This window comes from Prenolepis imparis, unplaced genomic scaffold (assembly GCF_030444845.1).
Source record: "Prenolepis imparis isolate NDT839.2.m4 unplaced genomic scaffold, iyPreImpa1.0 SCAF_6, whole genome shotgun sequence".
Taxonomy (NCBI): Eukaryota; Metazoa; Arthropoda; class Insecta; order Hymenoptera; family Formicidae; genus Prenolepis; species Prenolepis imparis.
Window position 1 is genome coordinate 12,556,740 of NW_028141164.1, and position 23,223 is coordinate 12,579,962.

Here is a 23,223-nt window from a genome sequence, read left to right on the forward strand (position 1 = left end):
ATTCCTTGTCTTCTACTTCTATTGTTTAAAAAAAAAATTGTATCAAACTTTGATCGACTTGGACTGACGCTTAATTGAGTGCCCGATTGATGAATAATGTATAATAGCCAATCTTGCAATATTTACTGTTATAAATAAACTCTTGAATTAATAAATATGTGGCAAATTCCACAATTTGAAAAAAAAAATGCTTGAAACTTCAAACTTCTTTCCCTCAATAAAATAAAATTTATATATTTGATGCATTTTTTTGTTATGTAACATCTTACTAAAATATATTCCAGTTCTAATAAAGCTTTTTAAAAACTTCATTAGAGAATAGATATGATTATAAGTTTTTATGTACAAACACTCTCTGGATGTAAAAAAATTAAAATATTGAAATTTATCTTATATAGAAAAATATGACAATATGAATTATGTGAATATGCCTGTCTTTTTTCTTCAATAAATCTCTCCTGAATGTTAATAATATTAACTTTTTTTTTACGATATATTGTAACAATCGTATATTTCAAACTATGAAAAATTCTATTCCATTCATTCTTTCAACAATATGTAATCTAATCTACATGCAAAAAATACATGTTACGCTTGAAAATAAATAATTTTAAAAGCAAATGCTAAAACTAAAAAATGCTGTTTACGCAGATATAATTTTCTTGTCAAGCAAGCTAGTAAATAGAGCTAACATAGGAATAATAATGAAAGGATTAGTTACATAGAAAATATGAAAATAAAGTAAGATTCTCTTTTTTAAACGTATAAAACTGTCGTGTTAATATTATGACAGTATATTCTATAGAAATATCATTAGAAAGTGTTACATTGTTTTTTTTTTTTTTTAAATTGGTGTACATAAAATATATTCTAAATATCAAATTATTCCTAGTCCAATAAAAAAATCTAATACTTCATACGAGATTATTTTCAACAAAATAAATTTTGTTATTATTGTGTATCAATCTCATTTAGAAAATTATTTTTGGCACCCATTTAATATAAATATGCAAAAAGTTCTTCATACTTATATATAAAAATATATTATGGATTCTCTAACTTTTTGCATGCTTAAAAATGTGTATTTAGCTCTAAAAATAACTTTGGAAATTACATTAAACGTATAACATTTACTTAGATTATAAAACAATAATAGCTGCAATATTAACAATATTGTTAATTTATGTGATCATAACATATTTTTAAAAAATCTCTAATCTAAGAATTAAAAAAGAAAAAAATTAAATCAAGTTTTTACATATATAGGCTTATTTATTACAGTCTTTATTTTAATACTGATAATTTTTTAAAAATAATTTTTGCAAAATTATAAAGTTAACAAGAGTGTATGAAAATAAGTAGAAAATTTAAAAAAAAAAGAAAAAAAGATTATCCGAGTATCATATACGTTCCATCTTGATAATCTCAATACTGGTGAGATTAATTTATCTGTCTTTAAGGTTTCTGCATACTCACTGCAGCCATCTTAAAAATTGATGACGTCAGAAGCGAGAAAATATACCATGAAAATTCTTGCGACTTACGCTAAAATAAAAATGTTTTTCAATAAAATAGGGTTTATAATCGATAGAACCGACTTGTAAAATATACCGAAAACTCTTCTTTTCTTTGGGTAAGCAATAAATAACATTGTATACGTCAAATTGAATTGAGCCTAATCAAGGACGAAAACCCACTGTTTGACAGGTATCGAAATGAAATAAATATTTGCTTTTACATATTAAATTGATAACAAAATGAGAGTCTTCGGTATATTTTAACACTATAACAATTATTTAAAAAATAAAAACATTGCACTAAAATGATAAATGACGCTGTAAGTCGCAAGAATAATTTATGTCATTTTCAAGCTTTATAGTTTATAGTTTTGTCAAATGTGGCGCTATCGTACAAATTTTACAGACTTGGTAATCAAGTATGCAGGAGCCTTTTGAACAAAGATAAAATGTTTCCACAAGCATTGCAATCATCAACGTTGGGACATGTATATAATAAGTATGAAGCAACAAAAACAAGTATAAAATATTTTAGTCCAAAAAATACTTTTTTAATTGTATTTTAGTCCCTTTGTGTATAAAAAATAAAAAACAAAAGTTACAAATTTGGAATGTACAGCTATATATGTATGTGATATAGCTAAAAGGCACAATATGTTGCTCGAGGGCTTGAGCAAAATTTGCATTGTATTCAACCCGAGTGCTAAATGTAAAAGTTACTTTCCGGGTTAATGCAAATGCAAGTGTTACCGTGTTGCACTAGTACTAGTCTACTCTAATTGACTATGCATTAAAAAAAAAGTAAAATAAAATAAAATAACTACGCAGAGACATATGTACCAAGTGCATGTTTATAATATACTTGGTAATAGTCTCCTACATTATTGTCTCGTTGCTACATAATTTGTCGTAACTACTTTTCTTTGTACGATTGTGATATTCGGCAAAATTGTCATTCACGATCACGATGATCAGTGATAGACTTTGGTATAGAGGAACATAATCAAATAATTCATATATAACATTCTATCACCCTCCTATAAATATTCTCCTATAGATATATTTGTACTTTTAGAGATTTTAAGGAACATAAAAGAGGAGAAGCGTGTGTGAATGGATGAAGAAATAAAAAAACAAGAGAAAAAGTTACAGATAGAACAAGATGTCCGAGAGGGAACGGTGCGGTTCGGCCTGAATATTCTGGCCGACCAGGTACACGAGCTTGTGAGCGTATTGACAGGGAGCCGGTACGCGAATCGTACCGGGCCAGTTGTAGTATAGATGGCAGAGTTTATACGTGAGTCTTTGCACGTGGTCAGTCTCCATGGTGGTCGTATCGTGTATGACGACGTAGTGAGTTGGTGTCACCGTACCCTGTCGCACGCTCTGCGGTACAAGGAAGAAATCGTAATAATTTCGTCTCGTTATGCAGGAGTCAACAACGGTGCCCGCTGCGGGATTCTCCAAGCCCCGATTGCCTCTCTAAAAAAAAATTAAGATCGTCAACTTGTCAAAATGTTAATTGTTCAATTTATCATTAATACACAATACTGTGTTTCATGATGTATAACCAGTGTTGTGCTTAGGCTTAGATTTTAGCTAGATAAAGATGAAAATATGTAAATTTATCTTAGATAAGATGAAGATGATTTTGTTTCAAATATATCTAGATATAAGATAAACTTATATGGCGATTTATCTAGATAACTTTCAGACAATATTATTTTTAAGACCGCTTATGTAAACAAAGTCATACACAATGTTGTGCTTTAGATGATTTTAAAATTAGCTAGATAAAGATGAGATGAAAATATATAAATTCATCTTAGATAAGATGAAGATGATTTTGTTTTAAACGTATCTAGATAAAAGATAAAATTATATGGCGATTCATCCAGATAATATTATTTTTAAGACCGCTTATATAAACATAATTATATAAAAAACTGTAAATTATAAAAGGGATATAAAAATATATTCATACTTTTATTTATAAGTTTTTATCACTTACTGCTCAAGTTTTATTACTTAAGTGTTTTTATGTGCTATAAAAACCAAATTATCTGAACATTATTCTAGATAATTTAGTAAAGATAACACTTTTTTTCATCTAAGATGCAGATAAAAATAATACATATTTTTATTATCTATATAAAGATAAGATAACGCCGATAATTTCATCTAGATGATCATCTATATAATTTTATTTAGATAACAGCAAACACTGCATATAATGAGTAACTTATCAACATAATACTCACGTCTCTGATGAACAATCGCGTATTGATACGTTTCTGAACAATTATTACACTGAGTTGCGGTTGGTAATTCGGTGCGATGCGGTTGAACGTCATCATTAGTTGCTTTACTTCATATTTTTGGACATAATCTAGATCACCATCGCCGACTCCGTCGCGATATATAATTATACGCTCTGGACTACAACCATTGTGCTAAAAAGCGTGACATAACGTTCATTATTTTAACAAATCATTGATAGTAATAGTAGGATTCGAGTACATTTGGGAGATACATAATTAACACTGATTACCTTCTGAAAGGCAGTGATAGCCGAGGTAAGGCACACTTGTAGCATATCCACCAACTCTTGCTTGGAAGCCTGCATACAGACTCTACTGTGCCATTTGGTTAACTGATTATCTAAACTTGCGACAAAACCTGCGACACTCTTCTTTGCACCTCCTCCTACACCAGCGTGGTAGACGTCTATACCACATACCATACAATTTTTCTGTAAACCACAATAATATTAAGATTTTTATCAAACAAAAAAAAAAACAATATATAAATAAAAATATATAATAAATATAAATAAATAAAAATATATAAATAAAAATATGATAAAGAACAAGTTTTTTTGTTCTACGTACCAGTGGCAGATTTACAGTCCAAAGCGCACCTCCCAACTTGCAATTTAATTGAAGCGCAATCTTTTCTGTGACACTTTTCAATTTTGGAGCTTTGGCAATTGTTTTCGATATGATAACTTGAGATGGTATGGCTTGTTGCACGCAACATAGTCTGTAAACATAACAGACGAGATAAAACAGACCTTTTCACTTTAGACTTTACTATTTTCAGTCATCGTTGCACAAAAAATTGAAATTTTTAGCATATTTGATGATTTCTCTACACTAGAGACACAATCAATTCTTGCGCAATAATATCAAACTCTTATATAACAAAGGCTTTTTAAGAAAAATGTTTCAAATAAAAGTTATAGAATTTTAAGTGGCGTGTTAAAGAGTAACATTAGTGTGACTGTAAATAGCATTGTTAAGGCCACGTAAAATTCACTTTGAAATTTTTTAATGAAATCCCCTATTTTTTATTACATATTCATGTAGCTTATTAAGAGCTTTTTAAAACGCTATAATAAAGTTTTTTTCCTTTAAGTATTTTTCGAGTTATGAGGCTTAAAAGATACAATATTTTTTGACATAAAATACAAAATAACTTGTAAAACATTCAGTTTTCGGTAATCTTATCTTAATACCTTTACGCACAAAATAACAAGACCAATCAATTGGTTTAAAGAAAACGCATAATTGTTTTTAAGAAAAAATATGTTGCAAATTGTATACATTTTCTTAAAAATAACTGTTTTCTTTACACCAATTAATTTATCTAATTATTTTATACATAAAAGTATTAAGATAAGATTATCAAAAACTAAATATTTTACAAGATATTTTATACTTTATGTCAAAATACTATGTATAATTCGAAAAGCACTGAATGAAAAAGTATTTTGAAAAGCTTTCGAGATAAATTACAAGAATGTGCAATCAAAAATAAAGGTTTCCATTAAAAAATTTCAAAGTAAATTTTACATGGCCTTAACAATGCTATTTATAGTCACAATATTTAATGCGCCACTTAAAGTCCTAACTTTTATTTAACATTTTTTTTTAAAAGCCTTTGTTATCGAAATATTTGACTGTTGCAGGACTTTTGGGACACTCTGTATAATATTGTATGTTTTAACATAAAAATACAATAAAATCATTAAAAGTAAAAAAAAAAAAAATTACTTTTTGACAGCAGAGTATCGATCAGTGCGATTGGTTGGAAAAACGATGACTACTAATTCGATAGAATTGTTGAGGCTTTTGTTAATTTCTCGCAAATAACTCTCGGTTCTATCATCACTAAGCTTAGTCTTTTTTGGAGAGTCGATTCGCATTCCAATCGCTCCTGAAATCTTGCCCAGCATCTCTACGAAATCTTTGACACAAGTCTCGTCCCTCGAGACATATATAATATCCCACTTGGTCAAGTTGGGCTGAAACACAATATGTTTGTGTTGATCTTATAAAATTGTTCACTCTAGATACTCGCAATTTTTCAATTGTTTCTCTTCAATATGTAAGTATATACTTACGGTACGTAATACGGGATTTCTCACTGCAGCACCGCTCCAATCTGCGGGCTTCTCGAGTGTCAGTTGGCACGTATTGTTATGCCCGAAACGTATTACTTCAGGATCGAGACGTCTCGCGGTGAATTGATTAATGTCATCGCTTAAACGCAATCCCCATTCCGCTAATAATTCCCGGGTAACTTCATTTTGCTCTATCTCCTTTATAAACCGTTTAATCACATCCCTACGTTGATTAGGCGACGATTTCGTGACGATGCTCAAATCTTTCATTATATAGTGGTTGGAGCGAATACTATCTGTGAGACCCGCGGCATAGCTCAATTCCGGCACCAGGAGAATTGTTTTTTCCTGCTTCTATCGTGTTCAAACGATTTTTTTTTTTTTTTATTGGCAATGGCAAATTTCAAGTGATACACATATTAACAATGTTATATATATATCGACAGTAGAGAAACATGCAGAGCAGAAAATGCATAAAGTGACGAACCTCGCCAGTCTGTGTTCTAATGGTACCACGATGCACCAAGAGCGGTTGTTTATAGTCCTTAATTTCGATGTTCCAATGTTTTTTATAGTAATCGATCAAAGATATCGTCTCCTCGTTACTTCTGGAGAATACGTATTCTGGATTTTTATCCCAATCAATATCATCTATACGATACGTCTTATTATTGTATCGCGTTAATACGCTTGTACCAACAACCTCGTTTATTACCATATCTCTGGCGTTGCGCTGATTTTTACTAAAAATCGCAGTTCTGAAAAAAAATTGCAGAAAAGTTTAGTCGATTATTAAATTTCTTTTATTATAAATTATGACTTTATAAATATATATATATGTATTATATACACAGAGTGTCCCAAAAGTCCTGCAACAGTCAAATATCTCGAAAACAAAGGCTTTTTGAATAAAATGTTTCAAATAAAAGTTGTAGGGCTTTAAACTTTGAAATTTTTAAATGGAAACTCCTATTTTTAATTTTACATATTCTTGTAGCTTATCTCGAGAGCTTTTCAAAACACTATAATAAAGTATTTCTCATTCAGTCCTTTTCGAATTATAATGCTTGAAGTTTACAGTATTTTGACATAAAATACAAAATATTTAGTTTTCAATAATCTTACCTTAATACTTTCATGCATAAAATAATTGGACAAATCAAGTGGTGTAAAGAAATTACAATTATTTTTAAGAAAATGTATACCATTTTTTCTTAAAAAATGTATACAATATTTTTTCTTAAAAACAATTATGCGCTTTCTTTACACCAATTGATTGGTCTCGTTATTCTGTGCATAAAATTAAGATTATCAAAAACTGAATGTTTTACAAGATATTTTGTATTTTATATAAAAAAGTACTGTAAAGCCCTTAAGATAAGCTACATAAATATGTAATAAAAAATAGGGGTTTCTATTTAAAAAATGTTTAAATAAATTTTAGGTGGCCTTAACAATGCTATATATAATATTATTACTTAATGCGCCATTTAAAGCCCTACAACTTTTATTTGAAACATTCTTTCTCAAAAAGAGCCTTTGTTTTCGAGATATTTAACTTTTGCAGGACTTTTGGGACACCCTGCGTATATACATACATATATACATACATATATACACACTTGACTATTAAACAAGAAAAATAATTAAATAAGACTCACATTATATCCCTCATCGTTTCCGTACGCATTACTCGATGCTTCGAATCCAAACACAGTTTTAAGCCACCCTCGTATTCGTTTATGGCGGTAACATAACCAGGCCACACTTCTAATCGATGTTGATTCAGTTTTTGTGCGCCCACCGGATTAAAATTTTGCCGTCCAATGCGAACTAAACTAAGCGAACGCATGATGCGATTGAACAAAACGTTGAAAAACTGTATATTTTCACTCATTAATTGCTTCTTTTTAAAAATGATTGTGAGAGTTATTCGCGACCCATCCATTGGATGTTCCGAATAAAAGTTCGTGACCTAAAAGTTTGACAATTATGCATTATATAATACATATAACACATATACATTATATATGTATTATCTTTTATTATAAAATTTTTAAACTCACAGCTTGTGGCAGTTGTCTTGGTAAACAGAGTGTCATCCCGTCAAATGTTCTTGCTCGTCCAATTGTTGCGGAATGTTGATTAAGCAATTTACGGCGTAATCCTACCGAATCTATATCTGGACTATATTTAACTTCATAGTTGAACATACCTCTTCCGGGATCTAATTTCAGGTCTATATAATTGGAAAGTACTTCTATCCTAGAAGAACAGATAATTTTAAATATATTACAAATAATATTAAATAATTATTAAAAATAATATTAAATATATATTAAAAATATTAAATTATAACATATTTATTCATCGATGTACGTAACAGCTTTTACATAATTTTATTTTTTATGATTAAAAATTAAATTAATATTCCAAATAAGAATCATGTTATATCCATTCTTGAAATTTGACTATTTAATGTAACTCGTACAAGTGATTCAAATTTGTTTCAAAAGTTTTTTATGTAAGTCAAAGATAGGTGTTACGAGTATGTGTATATATGCGTATTCTTTTAAAATTAAAAATCACAAATTACTTTGTCCCACTTTTTCCTTGCCGACATATTGGTGTAATATCTTCAGAAGGAACGGAAAGTACGTCTGCTGTGGGTGGATTGTCATATACCGAAAGATCGGACAACTTTCCTAGAACTCCTGCAGACTCTTCCCTTAATACTTTATGGCAAGATTCTGCACGAGCAACTACACCTACTGATTCTCTGAGGCCTCTGGATTCTGATTCTCTGCTTACATTCATTGCTTTCAACAAATTAGTTAATTGACCACGTCCACGACCTGCACTAGCACTTGAGGTGAATGAGCTCGAAGGTGTCTCAAATGATCTGGTCTGTTCAGTAGACGAACAACTAGGTGTTTCTAAGGAGTGGTGAAGTGACTTAGAGTCCTTCATCATTTGCAATAATAGACTGCCACGTCCTTTGGAAGGGGGTTTCTTACTATTGTCCATTTTTGCTTGGAATGTGTATGTATATCTTCTTCAATCTGTAGAATAAATATACAATAATGTTTATTAAGACATATTGAAGTATTACTATCATATATACTCAATTATATGTTGTAATATTTAAATATACTATTTATTTTAAGAGAAAACCTTCATATATCATTTTTACAAAAATATAATTTAAATTTTTTCCACATAAACAATGAAATTTCTTTTTAGCCTAAGCATTTATGTAAGTAAATTAATTTTTCAAGTGAAATCTGGAATGAAATTTTGTACAAATTATCGTTAAGAGTTTCATTAATATATGTAAAAAATTTCAAATTGTCACTAACAATGTTTCTTCTTTGTTATATCTGTCAATAAATGTTGGAGAATGTGATTTTTCCTAATAATAAATGTACAAATTAATTAATTAACTTTAAAATATTCGAAGAATTGCACTAAAGTTTTGAGCCAATATTCAGACAAAATGATAAAACAATCTATAAAAACGTTACGACGATGAAATCTCTAATCTAATTTTAGTTATGTTCGAAAATCTACTCGTAAGGCCGATATTACATTTGTCGTACGACAAACTTTTTAAGTGCATTGATTGGCTGCAGTATAGAAAATTTCTGAAGTCTCTATTTTGTAGCCAATCAATGAGCTTAAAAAGTTTGTCGTACGACAAATGTAATATCGGCCTAATAATGTCGATAACACTTAATGGCCGCGTTCAGCAGAAAAAGCAGTTCGCAACTGTTGTAAAATTCGTGAATCTAATTGGTGTATTCTTAAGCCTAGTCTACAATGGCAGTAAGCAGTATAGAGTAAGCAGTAAGCAGTAAGCAGTATGAAATGGGAATTGCCCATTTTGTTACTCCCAGTCTTTACATCCACTAAAAACAGTATACTCTCTATTCCTACAGCCTTGTTATTGCCATTGTATACTGTTTTTAGTGGATGTAAAGACCGGGAGTAACGAAATGGGCAATTCCCATTTCATACTGCTTACTGCTTACTGCTTACTCTATACTGCTTACTGCCATTGTAGACTAGGCTTTAGATTCACCTAAGATGGGGTAAAAAAAGTAACAAGGATTTCCTTGTTTTGATTGGCCAATCAAACGCTATATTATTTATTACTTTCGACAAGTATATTTTCGAACGCAATAGCCTTAAAGCCTAGTCTACAATGGCAGTAAGCAGTATGAAATGGGAATTGCCCATTTCGTATACAAAACAGTATACAATGGCAATAACAAGGCTGTAGGAATAGAGAGTATACTGTTTTTAGTGGATGTAAAGACCGGGAGTAACGAAATGGGCAATTCTCATTTCATACTGCTTACTGCTTACTCTATACTGCTTATTGCCATTGTAGACTAGGCTTAACAGAGTTCCTGGACAGGAACGGACACGTTAAAACGCGTCGTTTCCTTTGTTCGGACAATTTTGTGCTTTTTATATATATTCTCTTAAGAGGAGCAAGAAGACATAATTATTTATAATTTATTTATATATTTACTTTACAATTGATGGCTTTATAGAATTTAGATTGAAGCTAATCTCTCGTTCAATTCGAAGAAGAAGATAATTATCTTTAATAATCCTCTGTCCAATATTAAATAAAATAGAGACCCTCAAATTAGGTTCAGGTTAGTTTTTTTGGATACTGCTCTGATTTCAAACCTAATTTCAGAAATGCATTCTATAGATAGCAATATTTACAAGTGTCGACAGTAAAGTATAGAATCTTCTTAAATTTAATTTCGTTAATTTTGATATTCACACGTTTTTACTTTCACGAAACTTAGGCCGATATTACATTTGTCGTACGACAAACTTTTTAAGCGCATTGATTGGCTGCAGTATAGAAAATTTCTGAAGTCTCTATTTTGTAGCCAATCAATGAGCTTAAAAAGTTTGTCGTACGACAAATGTAATATCGGCCTTAAGCCTAGTCTACAATGGCAGTAAGCAGTATAGAGTAAGCAGTAAGCAGTAAGCAGTATGAAATGGGAATTGCCCATTTCGTTACTCCCGGTCTTTACATCCACTAAAAACAGTATACAATGGCAATAACAAGGCTGCAGAATAGAGAGTATACTGTTTTTAGTGGATGTAAAGACCGGGAGTAACGAAATGGGCAATTCCCATTTCATACTGCTTACTGCTTACTCTATACTGCTTACTGCCATTGTAGATTAGGCTTAATACGACTGCACGATGATTTGGTAGTTTGTTCTATGAAAAAAAGAGGGGGGGGGAAAGAAAAGTGAGGTTAATGTTTGAGTGCTTTCAAACTACAAGTCGACACAGTAAAGACGCTGTGTTTCTTCTTCTTTGAATTGAGATGGCACTGGATGACTTGAAATTAAAATGCTGTGTCGTCGTTCTTTGCGTCACTCCATTAAAATACCAACTTTTTTTTACATTTGTGATACTATTTCTTACAACTTACAATTCTTTGAAAAAGCTATGTAAAGCAACTGCTCTGCACTCTGGCGGCTGGCGGTGAAGTAAAAAAGTTAAGCGACGTTGGAACGTTATAAAGCTACGAGTCGACACCTTTAAAAGAGCAAAATTAACCAAAATTAATTAAATTAATAGGTTAAAAAAATCGTCAGATATATAGAGTGTCCGATAATAATTTCACGACCTCTCACGTGGAGGTAGAGTGAGTTAAATCTGGCCCATCTTTTGTCAATTAATTTTAATTAAAAATTACTTTTTAATTAATTTCTCATTAATTATTGGGAAAATCACAAAACGGTAAAGCACTTTCCTACTCGATTTAATCCGGTTTATTTGCACACGAGAGATCGTGCGATTATATTACCAGACGTCCTATATAAAATATATCTAACAATCAGTGTTGTGCTTAGATGATTTTAAAATTAGCCAGATAAAGATGAGATAAAAATATGTAAATTCATCTTATTGTTAGATAAGATGAAGATGATTTTGTTTTAAATATATCTAGATAAGAGATAAAATTATATGGCGATTTATCTAGATAACTTCCAGATAATATTATTTTTAAAACCGCTTATACATATAAGTTAAGAAATATAAAGTTAACACAGTTAAAAAATATAAATAAATAAAAATGTAATATAAAATTAAAAAATGTAAATTATAAAAGATATAAAAATATATTCATACTTTTATTTATAAATTTTTATTGTTTACTGCTCAAGTTCTACTACTTAAATATTTTCATTTTCCATGTGCTATAAAACTCTAAATCAAATTATCTAAATACACTCACTCCAAAAAAAGCGTTACACTTAAAATTTGGGAAAAAATTATCAAATTTCAAATGACAATAACTTCGTAAATAATAAAGATAGAAAGGTTTATAAAAAACGAAAATAAAGCTTGAAATCTCTACTTTAAGAATCCATTCATTTTAATGCGAGATAAATTTATTGAAAATGGCGGATAACAAAACGAGAGCATGCAAAATTGGAAAATAATGGTCCGAGTTCGCCACGGCACATGGCGTGAGTCAAATGTCGTAACTCAATGGAATAAATGCATATGATAGTATAGAGTCTCCTCTTTAAAATGCTTTTTTTATCATTTCGATACGATGATTTTTCGCTGAAATATTCACATTTGAATAAAAAGGCAACTTTTTACTTTAATGCGAATAACTCTGCGAAAAATCATCGTATCGAGATGATTAAAAAAACATTTTTTTGGAGTGAGTGTATTATTCTAGATAATTTAATAAAGATAACACTTTTTTTCATCTAAGATGCAAATATAGATAATAGATATATTTTTATTGTATAAAGATAAGATGACGCCAAAATTTCATCTAGATGATCATCTATATAATTTTATTTAGATAACAGCAAACACTGCTAACAATAAGATATATTTTGTCTCAAAATATATACAGGGTGTTTCTAAATAAGTACGAAAAATTCTAGGAAATAAAATCTAAAAATGGTACAAAATTCATAAAAATTATATAGATCGTTTCCACTTTGATACTAAAGCTACTGTTAAAATTTGGCTTTAATTTACTAACTCATTTTAAAGTTATTGCAATTTAAATTTCTTAATTTTACATATTATTTTATGAAAATTCGTTACTTGATGATCGATTATATTACGTTAAAAACACACTAGCGGATCCTTGGGGAGGGGGGGGGGGTAAAATCCCCCCTTGCAAATTAAAAGAACGTTTTGCTGAATTTGTTTAAAAAATATAAGTAAAGAAAAACAAACGTTAAAGAGCTATCGATGTCGTTGATCCTGGAATAAAAGCTAATCATGAAACCAAAAATATTAAATAAAATAATTTTGCAAACCCCGACACGAACCCCTTCATCATATTTTGTTCGTGATAGCGGATTTCATGCCATCTCACGAATATAAGAATGTTAATGGTGTGTGTAAAATAGTGCGTGAAGCGAGTGCAATACACAAACAGTTATGACGTCATAGTTAAATAGAATAAGTATTCTCTCTTTTTCCAAGGCAGCAATTGTCAATTTAAGAGTAATCAGCATTGATTGAACCATTAAAAATAATCAGTAATGATTGAATCATTAAAAGTAATTACTATTGATTGAACCCCCCATTATTTATTAAAGACTCTCAAGTCTAAATACTGCTGCGATTTTGACCGAAAATAGCAGCCAAATAATAAAAAATGCATTTTATGACTCATATATTTCACTGATTGGATTTTAAGATCATATTTAAGATAATCTTGAATATAAAAACAGACGGATATATATATAGACTAATTATTATGCAAAAATTTTCAATATTTCTGATTGATTCCGCTTTTACCAAAAGGAATCTCAGCCAATCAGTAAAATAAATCGAATAACGTTCAACTTCAATATGAAAATCTCGAATGTAAAAATTTCTACACATCGAGAAAGAGATGTAATTTAATATTTTTGTTTAGCACATATCTTCTGACTTGCTTAGCAATTCAGAAAGAACAAAAGAATAATATTACATTTGTCGACGAATTTGTCGGACTCTTTTTATGTAATTGGATCGCTGAAGCTGTATGACTCACAATCAGTTAAAACCAAAAGAAAATGATCGGTTCCACATTTTTTTTCCTTGTCAGCATGCAGTGTTCTTTCAAGTGGTTCACTGCACTTATGTTACATCGTGATGTCATAAGATGCAAATACGGCTTTGTGATTGGTTAATCACATCTTAAGATTGTACTTAAGACATTCTTAAATATAAGAACCGACTATGAATACCGGCCTATACGTTGTTATTTACAATTTACGGCAAACTTAGGAAAGATGGTGAAGATATTCGGCTTCAAGGATGCGATGCGAAAATTTATGAAACCAAGAAAAATGCCGACAAAAAAAATACCTTTGTACACTTTATTGCAACGAGAATTTTCCAAGACGGAGTCGCACGTGAAGAGATTTTATTTCTAAGGAAAAAAAAAAAAAAAAAAAAAACCCGATCGAAGATAAAAATCTCGAACATGGCGGCTCGGAATCGTTAACACGGATGTTAACCTCTCTCGCGAATTCTAGCCGGAATATTAACCCTAAAAAAACAATACGCGCGCGCGCGAGTCAAGCAAAAGATACTTACTTGAGAGACTCTTCACTTAACAATGTTCAGGTTCGACAACCAATGTTCTCTTTCTCGTCTTTTTATCGAATTTTCCATCCACTGTTAGACGCAGATACTACGAGATCCGCACTCGGATCCTCTTCTGATTCTTTCCTCTTTTTCCTCCCCTTCGGCACTCTCCTCTCTCTCCAACGAAGCGAAGTGATATAGAACGCCGAACTCGACTACGGATGAAGCGCGAGACATGATTGGACGAGGGGAAAACGCGCCGACCAATCAGCGTTCGCGCGCGCTTGTTATTGCCGAAAAACGGGAAATTCGATAGACCGAGAGATTCTTGTTGAGTCTTGTCGTTTCCTGACTCTTTTACGAGAGCCAGGTTTGTTTGTGTTGCTTGCAAATGCTAAAAATTTTAAAAATGAGACATTCGAGCTCAGACAGACGGAGAAAGTGAAGAATCTGAATGCAAAAAAATGCAAGCAACATGGACAGATTTTATAAGAACGTCATATGACGTCATGATGCCTAGACACATGTCGCATCTAATTTATAAAAGTACAGTGAATTATTCAATCTTTAATAATAATCTGAACTGTCGTCAAAGTTTCTGAGAATAAAAACTATCTGTCGAAAATAAAAGTCAAATAGAGAAAAATATATATATTCTTGTGGTCAAATGCTTGACTCTTTCAAAAATAAGCTTCATAATAAAGAGTAGAGCTAGGTTACGGTCTAGACATATCATGTTTTATAATTGTACAATATAGTCTATGCATACATAATTATGCATTTATTATTTCTGTTTTCTGTTATTAGTGACACAAATGTTAGATGAACAATTAACGTTGAGGCAACAAGTGATAACTACTGCAATAGTATTTTAAAGTTTTATGCTCGCAATAGCTTAAAATGTATGGATCCTTTATTATTAGCTCCTACGGCAGTCTTTTTGGGATCAAAAGTAGGAGAGTTTGGAGTAATTTCTAATACCAGATTGATAACGACAGTGGGAACTACAGGTAAGTTTTGTGAATATATCTTCTATTATAATTTATTGATGATTAATATGCTAATTACATTTTATTGTTCTTTTTTTTCAGTTAAAAATTATGCATACACAAGAATTTCCATATCGTACAAATCATATTTTAGAGTGTGAATTTTATCTTTTGGAACATTCAGATCGTTGTTCAACCATACCGTCCCTTATTAACATTAATTCAGGATGTGGGACCAGATGATAAATTACTTACTCTTACATGGCGTATAATTAATGATAGTTTAAGAACAGATGTATATCATATTCTTCTTATCAAATAGCTATTGGTAAGCAGTATTATTTTTACAATCTAGTGTGTATTAGAAAGAAATTTTATATTTAACAATGTCTATTTTGTTTTTTTCACAGGTTGTCTGCAAATAGCTTGTCTGCTAAATCGTGGTTCACAAAAATGAATACAGATTTGAAAAAGATTTAAAAAATAGCACGGTTATTAATCTATATGAATTGTGGAAGAAATATGATGAAATTTACTGCATAAAGAAAATTTTATTGAAATTTGTTGAATAAAAAGTAATTAACTCTTTTTACAGTTAATGCTCAAAGATTCTTTCATTAACTTTAATATAAAGGTGACAAACTGAAAAGTCACAAACTCATATTTCACATCAGTATGTAGTATTAAAACTAAATGTTGTAGAGAAAATTAGTATTAACAAAAATGTTTATTTTAAAGTCTTCTTTCTCCTTTTAAAGTTTGTCGGTCTAATTTTTTAATACCCTGTATAAAGAGACGAATTTAATTATATATAACTTAAGTCATTACAATAGTTTAGAAACTGCTTGACTGTTAAATTCTGCTATTATATACATTTTTTCATACATTCACAGATTAAATCTAACATTGTAATGAGAAAACAAAGAGTTGTCGCCTGTGGACAAGAATGTGTTTAAACACGTTTGTTTGTAACACATTTTTGATTATGTGCATCAAATCCTCAAGCACTTGATTTTAAGAAGAAGAGAAGTATAAAGATTCATCACTGAAAGAATTCATTTCAAGCAGTTGATGGCCTGCTTGATTAGATCATTCCTGGTCAACACTAGTCATTAAAATTATAGAAGAAGAAGCAGAAAAAAACAGCAAAAAGGATCAAAAAACTCAAATTTGTATTTGGAATAATCGTAACACATTCATATTTGATTGCATGGAGAAAAATAGATCATTGGCTTTTATGTGTATTAGGTGCATTTAGGTAATCCATAATATGCAGTTCATGTTCGTTTATATAGAAAGTTTTGAGATAGTGAACCGCAACAACCACATTATATAATTCTTATCGAAAATAATATGTTATATGCTACAACGTGTACAAGTATTAGTAGCATTTTTCTAAATTATATATCTTCTATTACCTTTCATCTGAGCAATGTAAAATATATTTTTTTACTTTGTTGAAATATGTTAAAATCTTTGTTAAAATCCTTGTTAGAATAACTGTTAAAATTACTTTGTTAAAATCTTTTATTTTAGATAATATATTGATATATCTATTAAAATGGACCAATAATGTAGAATTATATTTATAATTTATAATTTATATTTTTCTAGATCGGAAGCACTCATTATGAATCAAATCAAAACCTGACAAAAGATTATCCAAACAATACTGCCTGTAACTCAAAATATTTTCCAAGCAGTAATTTATATTACTATAATCTTATAATAAATTTTATTTCTAAACTAATATATATAAATTATATTGTTATGTATTACTATATACATATAATTCGTAGTAAAGATATTAAAATTATGCATAGGTATTTTTTATGTACAATGTTAGACTGTATTATGAAAAATACAATATACAAAGAATATAGAATTATGTCGAATCATATATATGTGTCATTAAATTTTCCTGATCCATCTTATTAACTAACAAAACTCAAACATCAATGAATTGACTTAAGTTTCCACAATTCTCACAATATCGCATGGTTCTTAGCTTTCATGTGGAACAAACATATTACACTTACACAATTCTATAAATTTCATGGATCTTGCGCCGTATATCAAAATATACATGTTCTCTGCGGAGAAAATATTATAATAAAAACTACAATATAATTTTTGTAATCGTGGAATATATTTATGTATAAGAAAAATCATGATATTTTTATTCAATAATATGTATTATATTTTTTTACAAAAAAGTATTGTAATTCAAATATTTTGACAAATGTATATCAGTATTGTATAAACAAATGTATAATTAACAAACAATAGAATAAATGCATAATTTACAATTTTTATAATAATAAATATCTTGATGTTATCAGTCACTTCAGTTTTATAATTAATGTTGTTAAAGGGAATGTATTTTTCATGTAATTCCTATTGTAAAATTTTCTCCGTGTAGGCATCTCGTCAAATTTTCATCAGACTGACCAATCATCGAATGAGATGCAAGGCACGTTATAGCACTTCGTTAATGATGCAATGTAGATGCAAATGTAATAAGATAATACTTTTTTAATAGTAAAAGTTCTCAAAACAAACATTTTTCTTCTGAAAAACCATTTTAAAAAGCACATCAATTTAATAGTATCTTATGTTGTGAACATCTATTTATCTCATAATTATAATTATTATTATATTTACCCAATCGATTATATTATTTTAATTTTTGATACATCACAAAACTAAATCACATATGAAATTAACATTATAAATCAATGATTATAAATGCAGATTGAAAGCTTTGAGTGAAAGTTCACAAAAAATTATTGCAGAACATATATGTAATAAAAGAAAAAAAATATATTATTAATGAAATACAAATTATCAAAGAAAAAGTTTTAATTTTGAAGACTGCTATTAAAAAAGTGTCTTATTACATATATATATAAGCGTAATATAATTCGATGGCTCATAGGGAACATAATTGGCATAAAGCCATAAAGAAGAAGAATAAATAAAGGTTTAGGAAGTAAAAATTGACGCTAGGAATAATTCAGTGTTAAAAGTGATATTTCTTGAGCTTAGGAGAGAGATTATATTTTTAAGATGCGACAATCAACTTTTGATTACATCTCAACACCTTCGTTAAATCAAAATCAGGTAAAATATAACATCGCTTTCATTGTGTTCATGCTTTCGCTGCCCTATCTGGATAAAATAAGCATTTGTCTTTATAACTGTAAGCCAAACCTTTATTTTTACCCAAAAGGCATTGAGTAATTGTATCTTTATCAAGATCTAAAATGAATGGAATAAAACAAATATTTAGTATGTAAATCCAGATACACTTTCTCTCATATAGAAAAATTGATTGTGTTTTATATAAAATATATTATATGTATATAGCAACATTATATAGCGTTCTTTTTATTTTAGGCCTGTAATTATTCGTGCAACTATTATGAAGAAAACTATGATATATCACTTTTGTGCTTTAAATTAGATCCATTATTAGTGTAAGAGAATTATTAGGTTTGTATTTTTGTAATACTGTAAAACTTCTTTTGAAGAACGATTTTCCTTTTCATCTCCTTTTATATTAGAATAAGAATGAAGATTGAGAAGAGATTTCAGAATAAAGGGATTCTAGTATTAGAGTATTATTGTACTTATTAAAATATCGTAGTATTACCCTAATAATACTCGTACACTTTTATTTGGTATTTTCCAGGATAGACTTTTGTACATAAAGAAGAAATTAACAGATATATATACACACATATATATATGTACATACATATATATATATATATGTGTATACATAATACAATTGAAGGCCTGGCTGAAAGAACCAGTCAAGTTAATTTTTTCCAATATTGAAGGAACTAATATATCTATAAAATACAGTGTCTGTGTGTCAGATACTGTATTGAAAAGTCTCATCAAATATTTTACTGTCTGAATAGTCAGAATGTCGATAATCAAAGCGTAAAATGCTTTTGAATGTATAATTACAAGATTGTTGTATATAATTAATTTCTCTTTTTTATAATTGTTTATTATAAGAGTTATTAAATATTACAAATTACTGAAGAAAGTGGATTTAGTTGGTTCTTGCAGCCATACCTGCAGCTGCTATTCATAAAATTCAATTATTATTATTATGATATACATTTCGTATTTAAAATTTGTATGATATAATTCATTATTTACAAGAATCATATATATATACATATATATATGTGTGTGTATGTGTATAATATATATACACATATACATATATATATATATATATATATAATTAAAATAGAAGATAAACTCTAAAGCGTGAATCAAACAACAATGAAAACTTGCCGTAAAAAATTTAACATCCGATAGATTGATCTATAAGCACATTCTGACAAGTTAAAGTATGGATGGCAAGAGGTCCCTTGGACTTGAGCTGACTGTTTTCTTACGTATGACCGCATTTTCTGAGCACAAGTATGAGAACGTGTATGAATTTACCTTCTCGAGGTAATAATAATGGCACTTGACACTTGCGTAAGTATGCTATTACAATATACAACACTGGGGAGGAGATACTTTACTTCCGAAAGCACACCAGACGCGACATAAATACAAAATTTGGGTCTGAACCTTCCTTTTTTTAAATTTTGCTAATATCTATGTCATCCAAAAATTCTAAATCCTAAATTTTATCACAGTGCAGTTTTCCCTTCGTTCTAATCGATCGTATGAAATAGGAAAAAGATATAAGAACACGACAAAAATGCAACTGCAATATCGATGTATCACGTAATTATGAGAGAGGTATAAATATAAATGCAGAAATGTCGCCAATTGTCTCGTATGATCGAGAAATCGTGATGTGCTGTTGATGATTTCCTGTCCTGCCAAGTGATTAGAAAAAAAAAGAAAAAAAAATGCAAATATTAAATAGATCTCTACACTTTTAAAAGTCATTATCCCAACCGGAAGTGTCGTCAGGTGGCGGTGGATCGGAATCAGCCGGATAAGCATCGAAATTTGTAGTGTCCATAGAGCCTTGGACTCGTGGCAGTATTGGCGGTTCCAGAGTTCTCGTCCTGAGGCCTTCCCAATTAAAACCATCGAACCATCTGTAAGGAATCCATAAAGATAAATTATTTTAAAAAATATTCCTTTACAATATTTTAAAGTGTGTTAAAACCGAAATGCTGCTTACTTATGCTTTTGTATTTCAATAATACCGCCTTTCTGATATCCAAGACGTTCTGCTGGATTATCCCTGGAAATAGAACCATTTAATATGGAGGTTTATCATTTATATGTTGCAGACATTGTTACAAATATTATGTGTTTACCTGCAAAGCTTCTTGATAAGCGCCATCGCGTTACGTGTGATGGATCTGGGAAATTCTATAGCGTCGATTCCTTTTAAAATAATGTTGTACGTCTTCATCGGATCGGCACCGGTGAAAGGAGGCGTCCCCGTAAGCAATTCGAACATAAGAACACCGAGGGACCAATAATCGGCGCTTATATCGTGACCTTTGTTCAGAATGACTTCCGGTGCCACGTATTCTGGTGTACCGCAGAAAGTCCAGGTCTTCCGTCCGTGATCCAACCGTTTAGCGAAGCCGAAATCGACGAGTTTAACATATCTAAAGGATAAAATATGTTAATGAAATAAATTTATTAAAATACGATACATATACAGGATGTCCCAAAAGTCTTGCAACAGTCAAATATTTTAAAAACAAAGGCTTTTCGAAAAAAAATATTTCAAATAAAAGTTATAGGGCTTTAAGTGACGCATTAAATAGTAATGTTAGTGTGTACTATAAATAGCATTGTTAATGTTTTGAGTATAGGATTGTAAGTGTTTTGAAAAGCTCTTATGATAAGCTATATGAATATGTAATAAAAAATAGGGGTTTCCATTTACAAATTTCAAAGTGAATTTTACGTGGCCTTAACTGTTTATAGTACTAATATTACTTGAAGCTCTATAACTTTTTTCTCAAAAAGCTTTTGTTTTCGAGATATTTAACTGTTGCAGGACTTTTGAGACACCCTGTATATGTATACGATATATGTCTGTTAATTTAATATAATAAAAATAGTAATTTGTATACATAAAATATATCAGGGTTCTTCTCTCTTTTATCTTTCTCTTCTATCTTTTTAAAATAATATATCTACTATTATACACAGAGAGAATTTTTCGTTATCTTTTACCGCAAAATTCACTACAAATTTTATCATGTTTGATAATAAGCCGAAAATTATTATGCTGCTTGTTAAAATTATCATCAGCGATTAAAGCCAGATTGAAAATATTATGCTGCATTGTAAAATTTATATAAAATATTTTATATGTTTATCACTTTTTTAGTATCTATTCTATTTAAACACTTAAAGAATCATAAGTTTTTAATATATTTTAAAATTATTGATTTTAATGTGAAATTAATCAAACATATTTTATATTTTATTGTGGTAGATAATATTTTTTTATTGTGATAAAATATAATAAGAGAAACTCTCATAAAATTTTTCCAATACCATATTGTCCCAAGATTACCATGATTTTCATAAATTCTAAGAGAAAATTCTCTCTGTGTTCAGATGCAGTCTTACCCTTGATTATCTAAAAGTAGGTTTTCCGGTTTAAGATCTCTATAGATGATATTTCTGGAGTGCAGATAATCGAAGGCTTCCACGACGCATGCGGTGTAAAACCGCGTAGTACCATCGTCAAAGTGTCCCTTGTCCCTGAGGACGGTCCACAATTCGCCGCCCAGGCAAGCTTCCATCAGCATATAGAGATACTTCCTATCCTTGAAGGTTTTGAAGAGCTTCACTACAAAGTCGCAGTCCGCTTCGCTCATGATCCTCTTTTCCGACATAATGTGCTGCTGCTGTCGCGTCTCGACGATCTGCGCCTTCTTCATTTGCTTGAGAGCGAAGGATCGTGTGCCGTCTCCGGCAATTTGAACTAATTCGACTCTTCCGAAACCACCCACGCCGAGAGTCGCGATGGTCCGAAGGTCTTGCAACCGTACGTCCCGGAATTCCTCGTTCAACCTGAAGAAATCGTAAGATTTCAATATATTTCTTATCACTACGAATTTACTTTCTCTCCCTCTCTCTCGTATTTGTTATAAAAAATCAAATGTATGCTTGCAAATCGTATCTAGACTTAATTTTGCCGCATTTTGCAATCAAAATGTTGATATATCTTTTTATTTTTTATCATCGAACTTACTTGAAACGTAAAGTTTATTCTCCCATCCTAATGTTAAGCGTGGAAACACAATATTCATATATAATGATTATAATATATACGGTTATAATATCAATTGTAGAATACTTATATAAGAAGGGATTAATTTTTACATTTAACAAGAGAGTTATATTTACCTCCTACGTTCCACCAACTCGTCCCTGTATCGCGTTCGGATTTCGTCCAAGGATGAAATTAATTGATTAAACGTTTCACGGTCTATGACTAAACAGCTTACTCCTTCTGGATCATCAGCAATAATGTTAGCAGTCCTGAGATCATCTCTGTAAAAATACATTAATATATTTATATTTATTAAATATATTTATATTTAAATGTATTAATATATTGTATTATATTTATATTATATTATATTATTATGTTTATATGTATTAAATATATTTATTAAATATATTATATTTATTAAATATATTTATATGTATTAATATATTTATATTTATTAAGTATATTTATATG

General features: G+C 29.9%; 2 protein-coding genes and 1 pseudogene across 6 annotated transcripts in view; 1 reads left to right on the forward strand and 2 right to left on the reverse strand.

Moving 5' to 3' along the window:
- Window positions 1-2,061: 2,061 nt before the first annotated feature.
- Ago3 (Argonaute 3) lies at window positions 2,062-14,691 on the reverse strand. 3 transcript variants are annotated; one of them, XM_083040811.1, is made up of 12 exons: window positions 14,533-14,691; window positions 11,396-11,502; window positions 8,519-8,984; window positions 7,989-8,187; window positions 7,584-7,897; window positions 6,410-6,680; window positions 5,923-6,276; window positions 5,573-5,823; window positions 4,409-4,559; window positions 4,069-4,269; window positions 3,779-3,970; window positions 2,062-2,999 (listed from the first exon to the last, which is right to left on the reverse strand). In XM_083040811.1, exons 3-12 carry the CDS (start codon window positions 8,947-8,949, stop codon window positions 2,664-2,666), a joined length of 2,700 nt encoding a protein of 899 aa, XP_082896937.1. In that variant the 5' UTR covers window positions 8,950-8,984; window positions 11,396-11,502; window positions 14,533-14,691; the 3' UTR covers window positions 2,062-2,663. The 3 variants fall into 3 exon arrangements, with proteins under 3 accessions (XP_082896937.1, XP_082896938.1, XP_082896939.1); XM_083040812.1 differs by lacking the exon at window positions 11,396-11,502; XM_083040813.1 differs by lacking the exons at window positions 11,396-11,502; window positions 14,533-14,691 and adding an exon at window positions 9,282-9,614.
- A 566-nt stretch (window positions 14,692-15,257) lies between these two features.
- Window positions 15,258-16,084, forward strand: LOC145937426 (cyclin-C-like; annotated as a pseudogene). The gene is made up of 3 exons (XR_014425555.1): window positions 15,258-15,533; window positions 15,615-15,840; window positions 15,923-16,084. The product of XR_014425555.1 is annotated as a cyclin-C-like (transcript).
- A 2,462-nt stretch (window positions 16,085-18,546) lies between these two features.
- The window catches only part of For (cGMP-dependent protein kinase for), a 57,422-nt gene continuing 52,745 nt past the window's right edge, over window positions 18,547-23,223 (reverse strand). For both annotated transcript variants that reach the window (XM_083040814.1, XM_083040816.1), the window contains 5 exons: window positions 22,884-23,030; window positions 22,101-22,547; window positions 20,822-21,121; window positions 20,683-20,745; window positions 18,547-20,596 (listed from right to left, as the gene is read on the reverse strand). In XM_083040814.1, the coding sequence (XP_082896940.1) occupies window positions 20,431-20,596; window positions 20,683-20,745; window positions 20,822-21,121; window positions 22,101-22,547; window positions 22,884-23,030 (1,123 nt within the window). In that variant the 3' untranslated portion in view covers window positions 18,547-20,430. The remainder of the gene's footprint in view (window positions 20,597-20,682; window positions 20,746-20,821; window positions 21,122-22,100; window positions 22,548-22,883; window positions 23,031-23,223) is intronic.